General features: G+C 41.1%; 1 protein-coding gene across 10 annotated transcripts in view; it reads right to left on the bottom strand.

Moving 5' to 3' along the window:
* The window catches only part of LOC124067765 (amyloid beta precursor protein binding family B member 2), a 35100-nt gene that overhangs the window by 4769 nt on the left and 14937 nt on the right, over nucleotides 1-15394 (bottom strand). For 8 of the 10 annotated variants that reach the window (XR_006844817.1, XM_046405347.1, XM_046405348.1 and 5 more), the window contains 3 exons: nucleotides 6064-6069; nucleotides 3793-3907; nucleotides 446-521 (listed from right to left, as the gene is read on the bottom strand). Coding sequence is in view for 9 of the 10 variants with exons in the window: in XM_046405347.1 (XP_046261303.1) it covers nucleotides 446-521; nucleotides 3793-3907; nucleotides 6064-6069 (197 nt within the window). In the remaining variant the exon portion in view is untranslated. The remainder of the gene's footprint in view (nucleotides 1-445; nucleotides 522-3792; nucleotides 3908-6063; nucleotides 6070-15394) is intronic. The other 2 variants (XM_046405350.1, XM_046405353.1) reach the window with 1 other exon arrangement.

The raw sequence follows: 15394 nt of genomic DNA, 5'->3' as shown, positions 1-15394 counted from the left end.
TGCCGGAGTTCCTTTCCCCCACGCTCAGCAGATATACACACCAGCTGAATTTACAGCAGGGGATGAATTGTGCTGGTGCTTTTTCGCTTTCTTCCTATAATTACTTGGGACTGAGAGGAACAAGCAGTGGGACTTAGCGAAATGGAAAAGTGTGAATAGAATTAGTGCTGGGAGGATAAAGCTCAGTGATTTTGGAACAAGGAGTTGTTGTTAGGAGTCAGCAATATCTGTGTGTAACTGAGCAAAACACTGCTATCTTTTCTATTAACAAATGTTTACGAGCGCTCCTGAGGCTATAAGGTTTTTTTTAAGGAAAAAAAAAAAAACATACATGGTTTCAGGTGAGAAATTCTGCGAGCCAAGAAACCATAAAGGCGATAGCACACGGTCGACAAATCCAAGGGGACTCAAAGAAAAATGTGTGTGTGTGCGCGTGTGTGGATACCTTGTAGGGGTACATCGGAGCCGGTCTGGGAGGAGCTGCCAGCTGCAGCCTTGGCACTTTTCCTCTCAGCCATAATCTAGACGACGGGAGAGGGAAAACACAAGAGGCAGCAGGATAAAAGCAGGAAGAACGGGACAAAATGAGTAGAAAACGGGGGGGGGGGGGGGGGGGCAACAAGAGGGGTGAGGGATAGACAGGTAAAGAAAGGGTAAACAATCGACATGGAAATGAGGAAAAGACAAGGTAAGGTCTGGCTGAAATCAAACTCTACAGGGATCAAATAAGCTTAGACTGTCTGACAATTTTTCTTTTTCAAAAAATCCTGTAAAAATACCAAAACCGGCAACTGCTAGTATCGCTCCATAACCTTCCTGCTGACTTGTCCCGTCTCGTCCCCAAGTCCATCTGTTTTTACTGAAAATCTTCATTTATATACATTTATATTAGGTTTATATCTGAATTTAACAATTTCAAGAAAAGCTTTCTTTTTCTCTTTTGTCTTCCCTTTTGCTTTTTCGCTGCAGTGTACACCATATTTTAAGGGGTCTTGAATAGTCTGCATGGCCCCTGCACTGAGCTGGTGCACTTTTCCTGCTACAGATACTTGATTAATTGTGGGTCTCATTAATCAAAGTCAATGGTGAGTCTGCAACTGTACAAGGGAACATGCAAGAAAATGCAGGCACACATTCTCTCTCTCTCTCTCTCTCTCTCACACACACACACAAATGAAGAACACTGAGTGGTTCTGCACAGCTGAAAGACTCAGGTCACCAAGTTCTGCTGCAGTAAAGAGAGAACTACCACTATGTTGAAAATAGGTGGTGCGAAGAGTCATGGAGAAACAGACATACAGATACACACTCCTACTTCAATTTAGGGTAAAAAAGCTCTCTAAACAGATCAAAAGGGAGAAGTTCTATAGTTCAAGTTAAATCCTTTAAAAGCTCACTGGTATATCAAGCGTCTACATTATACATTATCATTACACTGCTATATACACTATAGAGATAAAAGTATTGGGACACCTGAGTATTACACTGCATTCTTAATACATGGGCATGAATACAGAGTTGGTCTCTCCCTTTGCAGCTATAACATCTTCCACTCTCCTGTGAAGGCTTTCCACAAGATTTTGGAGTGTTTTATCGGGAATTTTGTCCATTCATGCAGTACAGCGTTTGTGAGGTCAGGGCTCCGTGTGAGCCAGTCAGCTTCTTCCACATCATCTCATCCAACTCATCCAACCATGTCTTTATGGACTTTGCTTTGTGCACTGGGCCACAGTTCTGGGACAACTTCAAAGTTGAAAGCATAGCACTGTCCAAAATGCGTTGGTCTGCTGGAGCATTAAGATTTCCCTTCAGTGGATGTAAAGAGCCCACTTCAACTCCTGAAAAATAACCCCTGTCTGAATACTTTTGTCTATGTATTTCACTTCTTATACTGCACCATTCTTAAGCTTTCTGTGTGTTACAAATGGCGGTGGTGTACAAGACACTGACAAGTTCACTTCTTAGACTTCTGATAGGAATGTATCATAATGTGTATGACTGGAAAAGGCAGTTTGGTATAGTGGGCTGGACAAGACTTCATACTTTAGTATTTTAATGAGCTCAGATGTTCTATTATTAAACATATCCCATGAAAGTTAGGTAGTCTCTTAATACTTTCTGACCATGTTTCTTTAAAAATGGGTCACTAATATAAGATTTTGTTAAAGGTTCACTAACTTCCTGAAACAGCTATGTATTGTAGTTTTTTAGCAAACATTACTCAAACAGGAGTACAAAGAGTATTTTCAGCTGTGGATTAATAATGAATATAATTAGCGTGAGTAATTGTTGCTAATGATTTTTAACTACCAGTTTAAACGCCACTATGTCGCCGCCAGATCATAGGCGCTGCAAACATTACTTAGTTAGTTTCATTCCAGACTTTTTGAATCCCTTTGCTTGCTTGCACCTTTTCGCTGACACTTGCCTCCCTATGCCTGCTGTATTCCTGCAGCTGGACTCCGGCCTCCATCCCACTGCTGCTCAGCCCGGAAACCACAAGGAATCTGCTTTCTTTTTGGTTCCACTTGGTTCAACGCTACTGCCCTGACCTGCTCAACTTCCAGAGAGTCCAGTCTGCAGTGCAGTTCCATACACTATAGAAGACAACTGGACCAGGGATATTAATCATAGCCGAACATCATCAAGCCACACTGATGTGTCAAGCAAATCCAAGGAATTCGCCATCAACAAATTAGTTTCCATTCAGTTAAAATATTACTACGCTCATCAATTAATCTCCCTAGAAGAAATCATTTAACCAATTAATTCTGATTAATATCACTAATATTGCTGAATGTGTTTCACCGAAAAGCTCCTACATCTTGACTTTAATGCTCTATTCAAAACAGTAGAGGACAGCATACACAATACTATGCATATACTATATGGCTTTAAAACAATCTATTAATGTGAATTGTTTTTAATATCTATCTATCTATCTAGATATATAGCTGTAATTTACTTTTGTGTTGGAGCCACAGCCACACTATTTCAAATGATGGAGCCGCAGCTGCATAGACCTGCTGATCTGGATGATGTCAGCCTCGACCCTGAAGGAGTCTGGCAGGCTAATCCATTTCTGAGGATCAGCAAATTCTCCAGCTGAGTGGAAGGGACCATAATTACCTTTTATAGATGTTGAAAGGACTGATCGACAACAAGGCCAAATTAGTACATTTGGCATAACTGTAAAGTTGTGTATAAATCAAAACATTTGAGCTCTCTTTTCGTAGTGGCACATGAGCATCATGAGCAGCGTTCCAGATTGGTGTGTATTAGTCTGTGGTATTATGGAGTCCAGCTCAGTACACGCAGTGTAAATGTAGATGCAGGCAGATACAGACTGAGCCGCGTCCGTATCTTACACAACCAGCTGCTTCCGCATTGCTTAATGCATGTCATTGGTGCATTAGTCCATAGTTTGGTGTGTCAAGTTTAGACTGTTAAAGAACTCCTTTACAGAAATACTAGATGTGTTCTATAACCTGAGTCTTATCTTGCCTCTTCACTGTAAAGGCCCTTAAAACTTTGGTGTATCTCTACCCTCAGCTGTTACTTCTCTTGAAAAAGATAACAGAAATGCACTCCTGGCCATGAGTTTTATATAGCATGCTTGTAGGAGTAGCATCTAAGTTACAATCTCAGAAAAAGTAGCTCTGGATAACTGCAGCAGCAGAAAAGGGATTTTCTTTCTCTCTTCAATAGTCACCCTAATTAAAGCCTGATAGCTTGTTTCAGAGTAGCAGATAAGCTCATCCACGCGGAGGCGGAGACGATAATGGCACCCACCTTGGAGCAGATTTCGTGGAGACTTGTGGCGATGGCTGCGGCAGGAGTATCACATCGGAACACGTGGCACTTCAGCACCCGTGTGTTTTTGTCTCTCGCCACGTAGGCAAAGTCCCTGAAACACAGACAGAGGACACACAAGAATTATCACACATACATTTCCAATGAAGGTAGGAAATAAACACGAGCTACCTTGATGCATCTCAATTCTATAGCAGATAAAACCCACTTCATCAGGTGGGTTTGGTGATCTTCCAACTTAAGTTTATATTCCATTTATATTTCAGCGGCTTATGAAATATCCGTACACGTTCCCATGTATGCGGAAGGAAATGTTAAGGCACAAATTACAATAAACTGATTGAGAAAAAGATAATGTGGAAAAAAGTGGAGATTTATAAATTAAAGAAAAAAGAAGGCAGCTTAGTTCCTCCATAAGGAGAGAATTATTTGAGCATGTAGCATGAGTTAAGTGTGTGTATATGTGTGATCTGATAAGGAAGGTGTGAGAGAATAACCGGGGGTGTATTTAGGGTTAAGAAAATGTGATAAATAACCTCAAAGTGTTACCCACCACAAAATTCTAACTTTTTCTTAATTAGCCTTTTTTTTGTCTTCATGAGATTTGTTCCATCACATCAGATTTCTTCATTTCATGCGTATGGGAAAGTCAGGTGTCATCTACTTAATTTTAATACACTGAATACACTGTTCAGCAAATGATTTGGTCCTGGTATTAATCCTTGGGGAGCCACTTTTTTCATATTGTTGCATATAAAGAACAAACATTTCTTTAAAGGCATCAAACATATCGTCCCTAAGGGCACCTAGCTTAGGGCCAATATGAGTGGGGTTTCCACCTTTCCTTCTCTATGAGTTGTCAGGAGATCACTCTTTTGAAACGAAGTCTGTCCTGTCTTCTGTTCTGAAACCAAAACTTTCCAACCTCCTAGCTGTTCCTGCATGCACTGTGAGCTCCTCAACAATGAAATCAAGAGCCAGCCGAGTGAGTTGCAAAAAATTTCATGCCAAGGAAATGCCAATGGAAAAGCCAAAAACAACAACGCAAAATCAGTGTTACCCCATTTCTTGCTGAAGCTCTGCTCCAATTAGCTCACTCATTTATTGTGAAAATGCTGCTTCACTATTTGTGGCACTTAAAGATTGTGCTGGCTTATTGCTGCAATTCCTTGTAAAGCAGTTAAACTTTATTTGCTGAATAGATCATTTAAAGCCCCCTTAACGTGTGATGAAGTGTGTGCTGTTCAGTCATAACAACAAATTTCTCTCTCTGAAGTCAGTGCTTTGCTGAAAATGGCACACACATACACACACAGGTACACAAAAGGCAGATATGAGTCCCAAGGCCTAAGGAAACTGTGCCAAACATTTCACAGTGGTGCCACATTGAAAAAACTACACACACACACACACACACAAACATATACAGAAGATGAAAGACAGACACATGTCTTCCCCATGACCCGGCGAGACAAGGTGAGGAACAAAAGGTAAATGGATGTGTTTCCAGCTTGGACTAAAATGACTGAGTAAATTGATAAAGCAGAGTGATGGGCAGGAAAGCCAAATGGATGAAAGTGTCTCCAGATGCAGCCTCATGCACACACACACACACACATACACAGAGAGTACACACTCCTGCTGCACACTCCACTGCAAATAACCATAGACACAAACAGAAGTATGGCAAACATAGCCAGCATTTATCACACCAGGCTCTTTGTGTTTATGAGTCCATTATCCGGCCCGTCTCCTCTGTTTAATTGTGTGCTCACACACTCTGGGTCGATAATGGTCCCACAGCCTGTAGCCAGAAAGGAAAGTGCAATGGGACGTGCGTGTATGTGTATGCGTCCACTAACACTTTGTTCAGGGACATTTGAGAGGTGTGTCACAAAAGCAGCATGAGTGGCCTTGCCTCACACACTACGAATGACTCTTTTATGACTTCTGTACCCTCTCTGGGGGATCAAAACGCTATAAAACAGCATGCAACTCTTTATATATAATAGCCTGTGGTCAGTCTGGCTCACTGATGATTTAACACCAGTGATTTAGAACTTCAGCGGCCTCTGCTGCACTCCTGTAAAGACCAGCAGAGACTCTAGCTGAGGCAAAGCCACTGATCTGATGCCTGAAGAGAGACATGTGGTTGAACAAGAGGTCTGGGCGGGAGGAGTCTTGACACAATAATTACTGGAAACAGTGGAGAAGCACATCACATTTGAGCACACCACAAAGAGCAATTACCTTTCTCTGGGTCCCCCGGAAGCAGAAGGAAGTGAGAGGGGATGAAAAGAGGGTGGTAGTAAAGAATAGAAGGGAATGGATGGATAGAATAAAAAGAGGGAGGACAAATGAGTTAAAGAAAGAGAGTGAAATGGGAAATGAGACAGGTGAAAGTGAAAGGATGAGAAAATTGTATTCCGGCAAAAGATGAAAAGGGAAAAGAAATAAAGGAGTGGAATGTGGAGGAGAAGAAGCAAGGACAAAAAAAAAAGAACAAAACACTGTTAACATACACAACATCAGAAACAGAAGACATAATGCTCGCTCACCTCTCTGACTGTTTCACCTCGATCACTGTCTTCCCGAGAGGTGTGTGTTTGTGCTGCATGTGTGCACTATAGCTCAGTTCTGTGTACTTTTCACTGCGGTGGCTTAGCGTAACGATAACATCACAACAAGGCACACTTTTTTGTGTCAAATGTGCCAACATGCACACACCTTGTTTTTCTGCAGCTTTCCTTTCCCACACTCCCATTTTTTTTCTACCTTTTCCTCCTCTCAATCTCTCCGCTCCATCTTATCGCTTGTGTAATCTTCCTTTCTTTTTCCACAGCTCTCTCTCCATCTCTTACTCCTCAACTCACTCTCGTTTGTTCCCACAACAGAGAACCCAAAAAAGGAAATAAAAAGAATGAGCTCAGAAAGATTCACATCAACAGTGAAACTCATCACATCTCCTCTACAGTCTATGACACTGTATGATCAGGAACACTATGAAGGAGGCTCAGGATGAATAAAGAAAGCTCTAATTCAAACATTAACTGACTTTGATTCTTTGATGATCCACTTAGTTAGAAGCTGTGTGTGTGTGTGTGTGTGTGTGTGTGTGTGTGTGTGAGAGAGAGAGAGCAGCTGGCAGTTTATTTCAAACAGAAGTCTTCAGTCAGAACATCAGAGCTGCTGCTTCAACCTGCTCTCCAAACAGCCTGTGGTCGCACGCACACACACAGAACACACTCAGCCATATGGAGGTAAAATCAACACATGTTCAAACTGCCTAAAAGCTCTCACTTGTCACATGCAACTGTGCCTGCACATGCTGTATGCATCTTTTCATCTGAATTTCATTCATATTTTCTTTTTGGTCTGAGTCCATTTATTTCCCATTCTACTTACTGCTACTCCAATTCAAATTCAGACTATGCTTTTTCACTGACAGTCACTTTGGTAGAATTGGATTTTTGGTAACAAAATTCGAAAAGACCGAGAAGCTGCTCTCAGCTTACATCAACAATACATCCCATTCGTCTCTCTCACCAACAAATTTGCAGACTTGACTGGAACCCAGAACAGGCCTCCACCAAAGCCTTCAGCATTATCACGATCACACTGACCTCATTTGACTTTGAAAGCACATGACTGAGGCTAACCAACCAAAAAAAAAAAAAATTATCTTTATCTCTCTGTTTTGACCTTGTGTCAAAACTAAGCCAGTATTTTTCACTCCTGAAAAACTGAGCATGCCATAAATGAACCGAGATATTATGCACATCAGTGACTTCAGCTGAGTCAGGCAGTATAAAGTTTCAAAGCCATCTTTCTGATTGCTCTATCTGTCTCTGATGTTTCATTTAAGATGTCCATTCCTTCGATTTGCACACCTTAAGGATGGCATGCATTTAACTAAAAAATATGACAATTCCACTGAACGTGAACTGAGAGTTTCCAGATCAATTTGCATTTACAAATTAGTCTGACAATGCCAGGCTTTTAGGCTTAGGTGCCAGGAGGCATCCTAATCAGATGCCCAAACTACCTCAGTTGGCACCTTTCCTTGCAAAGGAACAGCGGCTGCGCTCCCTTTGGATGTCCAAGCCATTGAGGAAACTCATTTTGACTGCTTCTTTCACAAGCTCATTCTTCTACCCTGAACTCAGGACCATAGGTGAGGGTTGAAACATAGATCAACTGGTAATTTGAAAACTTTGCCTTCTGGCTCAGCTCAGCAGAGAAATTTCCAGAAATGGAGCTTAGCAAAAGTTCAGTCAGGGACACTACTTCCTTTTGCGCATGTCCTTCATGTCTCTCACTTTTCCCGCGATGCTTAATCTCCTCTATCTCACTTTCCGTATCTTCCAATCACAATCTGTCACGTTACTTCTTTTGCCAATCACTTACTAGCTGTCAAATTTAAAAGAGTTCTCTCTCCCTGCTGTCATTTCAGACTCCTGACATTTTGGCAACCCACTCCCACCGCCTTCACTACCGTTTCCACAGATGCCTGTCTTCTATCAAATCTGCTGGCTACAAGACCCTTCTCATGAGTCACCCTCACTCCTCACCATCATCATCACCACCAGTGTCTGGGCTCTGGTGGGAAGCCTCCTTCATCTGGAAGCACTTCGTTCATCACAAGTTTTCCTGTGGTGTTCTACTTCCTGCTGGGGTCTAAGCGCCGAAGATCAATTCTCTGTTGTCAATAAATTATCATATTTAATGATCTCTTTCTCTTTTTATTTAGTCTCTCCGGATTGAAATGTTGCCAAGTACATGACCTCAGTGTCCTGCCAACACCTGTTGGCTGCAATACACTTTTTTCTGTTATAGTGTGCCAACTGAATTAGTAAAAAGAACGAATATTATTTTCCAATTGATTTTGCATGTTAGTTTAGATGGAGATGTTCACAAAAACAATGTAAGAACGGAGACGCTGATACGCGTGAACAGGGTTTGTGCGAAGACAAAAGGTGAGGGGAAAAAAAAAAAGCAGCTGTTTTCGACTTTAGTAGATTGGGGGGGCAGATAGAAACAGACAGGCAGTGAATCAACCTACAGCTGAAGATGAATGACACACAGACCTGCAGGGGGAGCTTTTGGAAAGAGAGTGAGGAGAACGTATAAATAGATAAAATGTCAGAGAGGGGAGTGATGAAGGCAGGAGGCCAAAAACAAACAAACAAACAAATGAACCAACAACAAAAAAAAACCCAAAACGAAAAGATGGGAGTGTAGTAGACAGGAAAGGGAAAGAGGTGTGATACTAATTGGGGGCTGGATGGTGGAGACAGCAGTGGAGAGGAAAAAAGAGGTACGAGATGAAAGGTATGAAAGCAGCAAAGCAGAGAGATGAGTTAGAGCAAGACTCCCACCACTCGTGTTTTTTTCCTCCTTCTCTCTCTCTCTTTCTCTGTGCACCACATATTTTCAGAGCTGAATAAAGGATGACTGTCTCACTACTACCAATCTCTCTTTGATCCTGATGGCTGTGAGGCAGGCTTGGCTGGAGAAGATGTGTACAACCCAGAGATTAAATGAGGTCACGGCTGCAGATGTATGGTGAACCGGGTGTAAGAAAGTCACACAGAACTGTCAGTGTCTGCAGCTCTGACATCAGCGGTACAATCAGCACAGTGTGTAGTAGTAACATTATGTAGAACTGAAGGAAAATCCCACCCTTGCATACTTAAACACGGTCTCAGTTTAGATCACCTAAACCTACAATGATTCTCTACTCATTAAATTAAGAAAAAAAATCTGAATAGGGAGTAGGAATCTCATATGATGTGCCAAACGCTGATGACAAATGTAAAAAAAAAAAAAAAAGAAATGTGAAAAGAAAATGTCTATTACAAAACACTGTAGACCACTGATGCCGAAGCTGAGTGTGAAATCGGCACTGAAATAAGACCACTGATTGTTAATGCAAATGCGAGAAAACTGCAACCCAAACCTAATTTGTCCTCACTTACACTGTAAATAAAAGTATTGGACCACATGATCATTTTACCAACAGGGACTTTTGGAGTGTTTCTGTGGGAATCTTTGCCCATTCATGCAGGAGAGCATTTGTGAGGTCAGGCACTGATGTTGTACAAAAAGGCTTAGCTCACAATCTCTGTTCCAGTTCATCCCAAAGGTGTTGGACGGGGTTGAGGTCAGGACTCTGTGCGACTTGGGCTTTGCTTTGTGCACTGGGGCACAGTCATGCTGGAACAGAAAAGGCCCTTCACCAAACTGTTGCCACAAAGTTGGAAGCACAGCATTGTCCAAAATATCATAAAGATTTCCCTTCACTGGAAGAAGGGGGCCCAAACCATGAAAAACAGCCCCATGCCACACCTGAGTTCAATAATTATGAGGTGCGTCCCAGTGCTTCTGTCCATATGTGTGCTTGAGTTATGGTTCTTAAGATGTGATTCAGCCTGTTGCTATAGTGAACTATAATGTGATTATGAGCTAAGGAGTTAGTGACTGCCTTAAAAAGGTAGAAAACAATTTAACACAGAAAAGGAGGAATCTACTTCAACATAAAGACATACTTTTTGTGAAATAAACAGATACAGATCTTCATATTAAGCTTTGTATGATGTCACATTGTTTGCTTTTGACTAATTGTCCATAAAATACAACTAAATAGGTCCCATGAATGGAACTACATCAGCAAAAAACCCAAACAAACTACTTTTTAAAGTGTTGTGTTTTCCCCCTTTTGCTTATTTGTAAAAGTCAGGCTCAGTAATTTAGATGAAAACCTATTTTCACTGATAATGCTGTCTTAAATTCAATGCTAATTTAAATTCATGTCATTTCAAAAACCTTCACAGAAAATAAATAATGACTATGCATCCTCAGGTGCAATAACGCTAAAGTGTCCACAACCGTTGCCATAAAAAAAGCTTTTTAAAAGGCAGCGAAAACAACACAAATGTAACTGGTCCCCAGCCTGTTCTGCTGTGCTTTCCTCTGCTCTGTAGCTTCCAGTATCACTCAGCAGAGACTCGTGTCCTCTCCAAACCATCTGTCACGAACACACACACAAAAACACAGAGCACTGTGGAGCAGCACTCACTTCACACACACTTCAATTATCAAACAGCTTTACAGAGTGTCTGGGTAGTGGTGGCTCCCGATGCTAATGCGCTTACATACGCTAACTGCACAGCTAAATGCTGATTAGAAATATCTGAGGATGTGGAAGTCCTTGTGACTCTCCGGTCAGCAAACAGTGGACAAGGACAGAGGCAGTAAGGGCCAGGCGTGTGTGGCGGAGAGAAACGGGTTATACTTATTGATTGCAAATGAACTGATAACTAGGATTGCTAACAGGGTTGTGATCTTGGCTTCGGTCCAGAGTGGATACGGCTGTGATCCAGTTTCACAGTGAGATGCAACACTGAACTGTCACATGTGAAAGCAACAACAGCTGGATGGTGATTTTGAGGAAAGCCCTTTTATCACGCTATAAAGAGAATAACAGAAAAACCTTGCAGGTATATTTATATTTAGCAACTGTTGCCCCAAAGTTATTGTTATTTAAAAGGAGGACTTTTTTGCAACAATTGAATGAGGCTCCATTTTAAAAACATACTGAAAAGTCTGATGAAATCTTCACCAGTAAAGCAAAGCACTCGGCAGTTTCTTTAAGCTGAATAATACAATCAAATATAAAGGCAAAAATAAACACATAACTATGACAGCCATAATAACTTTCACGAAAATTAGAAGAAATAAATCAAAAAATAAAAAAACACCCTTAAGCTCCCTTAGTAAGGAACATTTTTCTGTTGCATCTCACAATTGCATTTCATTTATTTCAAATTTTGTTGATGGACCTTCATAACTTACATGTGTTGTGCTGGAAATTTCTACAGTTTCATTTGTACAAACTCAATAAACATTGCAATACACTGCGGTGTATTTAAAAATCTGGCCCCAAAGTGCTGGTAATTGTGTTTGAAGAAAACAAGAAATGTTGCTTGTGACTAAAGTTAACTGTTGTTTAGTGTAATGGAATGTAAAATATTGTAATAAAAGACCCAGTAAACCTCAAAGACAAAACCACAAAGAAGAGATGCAAAGTACACACTTTACAGAGCCATTAATAGTACTGCACCAACCTGCTGACAGATATTGGATTAGATTTACGATACTGCACTGCTGAATGCTCTATAAAGTGTCCACTATCTGGTATTTACAGCTTCGTCTGTAGTATGCTCAGATATTCAATATTTTAGTCAGAGCCTGACCAGTACTGAGTGTCTGAGGCCCATACTGTTATTGATATCTGAGAAGTCAAAAGATCTGACACCTTAAAAAATATTTTTGAAGGATCCCTTGTGCTCAGTTATTAATACTTCAAGTGCAAGGCCAAATAGTTTTCAAATGAAATCAAACCAACTCACTTATCTCTCTGTCTTATGGACTTTGGATTAAATATGGCTGACATGAGAGCTCCTCAAAAGGGGAGCCAAATCATCTTGTTTGCCTTAAAACCCTCTCTATATGTATGCCTTTGTATGTCTTCAGGTGGGGCATCAGCCAAACTAAAGTGCACATCAAATAAATTCTGGGGGAAAGATGATTTCTGTCATTTTAATTATTTAGTTTATTTCTATAAAATGATTGACAGCTGAGTACTGCTTGTGATTGAGTACATACACAGGTGTGTGTGGGCAGGAATTCAAAACTGCGTCTCCAATGCCTGATCACTATTGCGCTTCTGGCTCCAAATGACATCACTAGCCCAATATGGCGGCGCTCATATTTTGACTTTGTTTTGCACAGTGTCAGGGGCGGGGGCAACATGTCATCCATCTTTATGTGTAAATGTTCTGACTTTGTTGGGATCAAGGGCCAACTTTCAGAATGTGTATTATAATGGTATTTACGAAAGCATAATAACCAATGAAAACACAACTATCCACCGATCTCTTTACCGCTACTCCTACAACAAAGAGAATGGGACCCAACCAAACTTTCCTGCTCACATGTTGACTGGATTGCCATAATAACAAATAAAATACATGTGATATGATGATGTTTGACAGTGAGAGAAATCCACATCCGTTGACATGCACACGAACAAAAACACATTCACATTTCACATTTCTGTTTACACAGTTTATCCAGCTAACAGGACACTAACTTCAGGTTTTTGTAGTAGTGGTTTTCAACTTTGGACAGAACCTGGCTGCTTTCAGTCTTCATGCTAAACAAAGGTAATTGCTTCCTGACACAGATATAAGACTAGTATTCAAGTTTTCCAAAAATCTTGAACTATTCCTTAAATAGTGAGGTGGCACACTGACAAAAAAAAGTGTCCACAGAGCAGGAATTTGGAGTTAATTTGGATCTCACCAAAAGTAGTACCAGTAAAACCATCCACAGAGGCACAGCAGCACTTAAAGACTGTGTGACAACGGAGCAAGGTAAACCCCTATGCGACCTGGTGAATTAGTCATAGCCCTCAGCCATTAGGACTAATGTAGAACGCCTGCGCGTAATTACCTCTGTACACCATAAACTTGTTTACAGCACCAAGATGAGCAACAAAATGAGCACCCAGGACTGGAGGGCACAGCAAAAGAGAAGGAGGAGGAGGCCCTCTGCATCGCTGCTACCATACAACACACACACTCCCTGCCTCTCTAGGTACACATACACACTCACAGGCAGACAGTCAGAAACTCACACACACATAATCACCAATATTGCCCAAGGCAGCGAAGAACTAGGACAAAATCAAGTCGCAATAAAAATGAAACTGTTGTCAACGGTGTATTAAGCAGCACACACAGAACACACACGCCCGTGTGATTTGAGCAAACAGTTGTGTTTACAGCAGCAGCAACGTCTCACTTTGACTGAAACCGATGAAGCTGATGGTGAAAACGGTGATGTACTAAAAAAGGAGAAATACGCATAACGCCAGTTTATGTTCACGCGGCTTTGTGACCCAATTCCAAGCATTTGGTGTGGCAGTGAGGCAAATGAGAAAGGGAGGGGCAACAAGCTGAAGAGGCACACACAGCACCCATGTGTCAACAGTCGTCATATTTCATTACATATTTAAGAGAAGAGATAGGTGGGTGGGTGGGCGAGATGGGAAGACAGAGAGTACGTGTGAGAGGAATGAGGGATGAGGGGAAGAAAGAAGGATTCTGGGTGGGCGAGAGAGGGAGAAAGATGATGTCCTGCTGTTCTCTTTGCTCTTGATCATTTATACATCACTCCGCTATGGATTGTGAGTGTGTGTGTGTCTGTATGTGCATGTGTGTGTATGGTTTTTCGACTGAGACAAAGCTTCAGTGAGATGTCACTTCAGCAAAACGCCCCCACTCATGTATCTTACTAATGTGTGTGCGTGAACGTGTTTGCATGCGTGTGTATGAGAGAGAGAGAGAGACAGAGATAAAGGGGGTGTGTGGGAGAGCATAGGGATTTGGTGTCAAGTTAGTGTCGAGTTATGCTATGAGCTCTACACACACTGCAGTTTGGATCATACAGTATGCATGTAACCTAATTAGCTGCATGTGCCATAAATCATTACACATCACAACCTCTCTCTCAATCTATCTGAAGTGGATACGCTCAACTTTTAAATGGGTTGCTTCAGCCAAATCCCAAAAGTAAAGTACATTTTACTAACTAGAACTGAAGTGATGAGTCCACTAATTGACTAGCGGATTGACAGAAAATAAACAAAATAACAGAAATGCTGTTTCTGTTGCTGTGTTGTGCTGTTGAATTAAGGAGGCAAAAAATCACAAATGGATGGTTGTCTCGCATCCTGCGCAAACAAATCCAAGACTTATCAGTAATACTTGATACCACAAAAGGAAATTACTAATGTGCTTTCTTTTGTGTTTACTTTACATTGGGGCAAACCAACACTTGAATGGCCACATACAGTTTGAGGAAATGATACAAAACCTTCGAGTTGTTAAATGAAATGTTTTTTAGTTGGGAAAACAAGGTTCAAACTTACTCTGTTCAATAGACAAACATGTAACTAGACTTGATTGGATTCCTTTGCTGATCAGTGGCTCAAATGTTTTCAGGTCATCAGGTTCATCTCACTTGAAATAAAGTTGTTGGATTTTAGCCAGTCAGGGTTAAGTGTTGTTTCCTTGAGGGAGTCTCAAATTCATTTCCTAGTCAATCTCTGTGCCTGCATCAATTTGCAAATCAAAAGCAGACCAATCTTGAGCTGCAGAAATATTTTGAATCATAATCATGTAAAGTGATAAATGTATACCTTTAAATGCACCCCGTCAAAATAAATGATTTGAATAAAGTGTTATATTGATTCTGAAATAACTAAGAGGAGATTCATTTGTCACAAATACGTTTATCCTGCTAGGCTCATCAACAGCTGAAAACACAACCGGTTTTTCAATATACTTAGGCTAAACGGTCTGTGGCCACTGAAGCGTCTGTAATATAAATAGATTGATGGGCAGACACTGACTGCAGCAGCGTCCTGCTGTGTTCAGGCCTGTATGATCAGCGAACATCAGCATCTCCTCACATCACCGCCCGCCACAGCTCGGGAGAGAGTTTTATTGAAAGG

The sequence above is a fragment of the Scatophagus argus genome, chromosome 12 (assembly GCF_020382885.2).
Source record: "Scatophagus argus isolate fScaArg1 chromosome 12, fScaArg1.pri, whole genome shotgun sequence".
Lineage (NCBI taxonomy): Eukaryota > Metazoa > Chordata > Actinopteri > Scatophagidae > Scatophagus > Scatophagus argus.
Note: the sequence above shows the minus strand (reverse complement) of the source record. Positions and strands in the feature narration are given on the sequence as shown.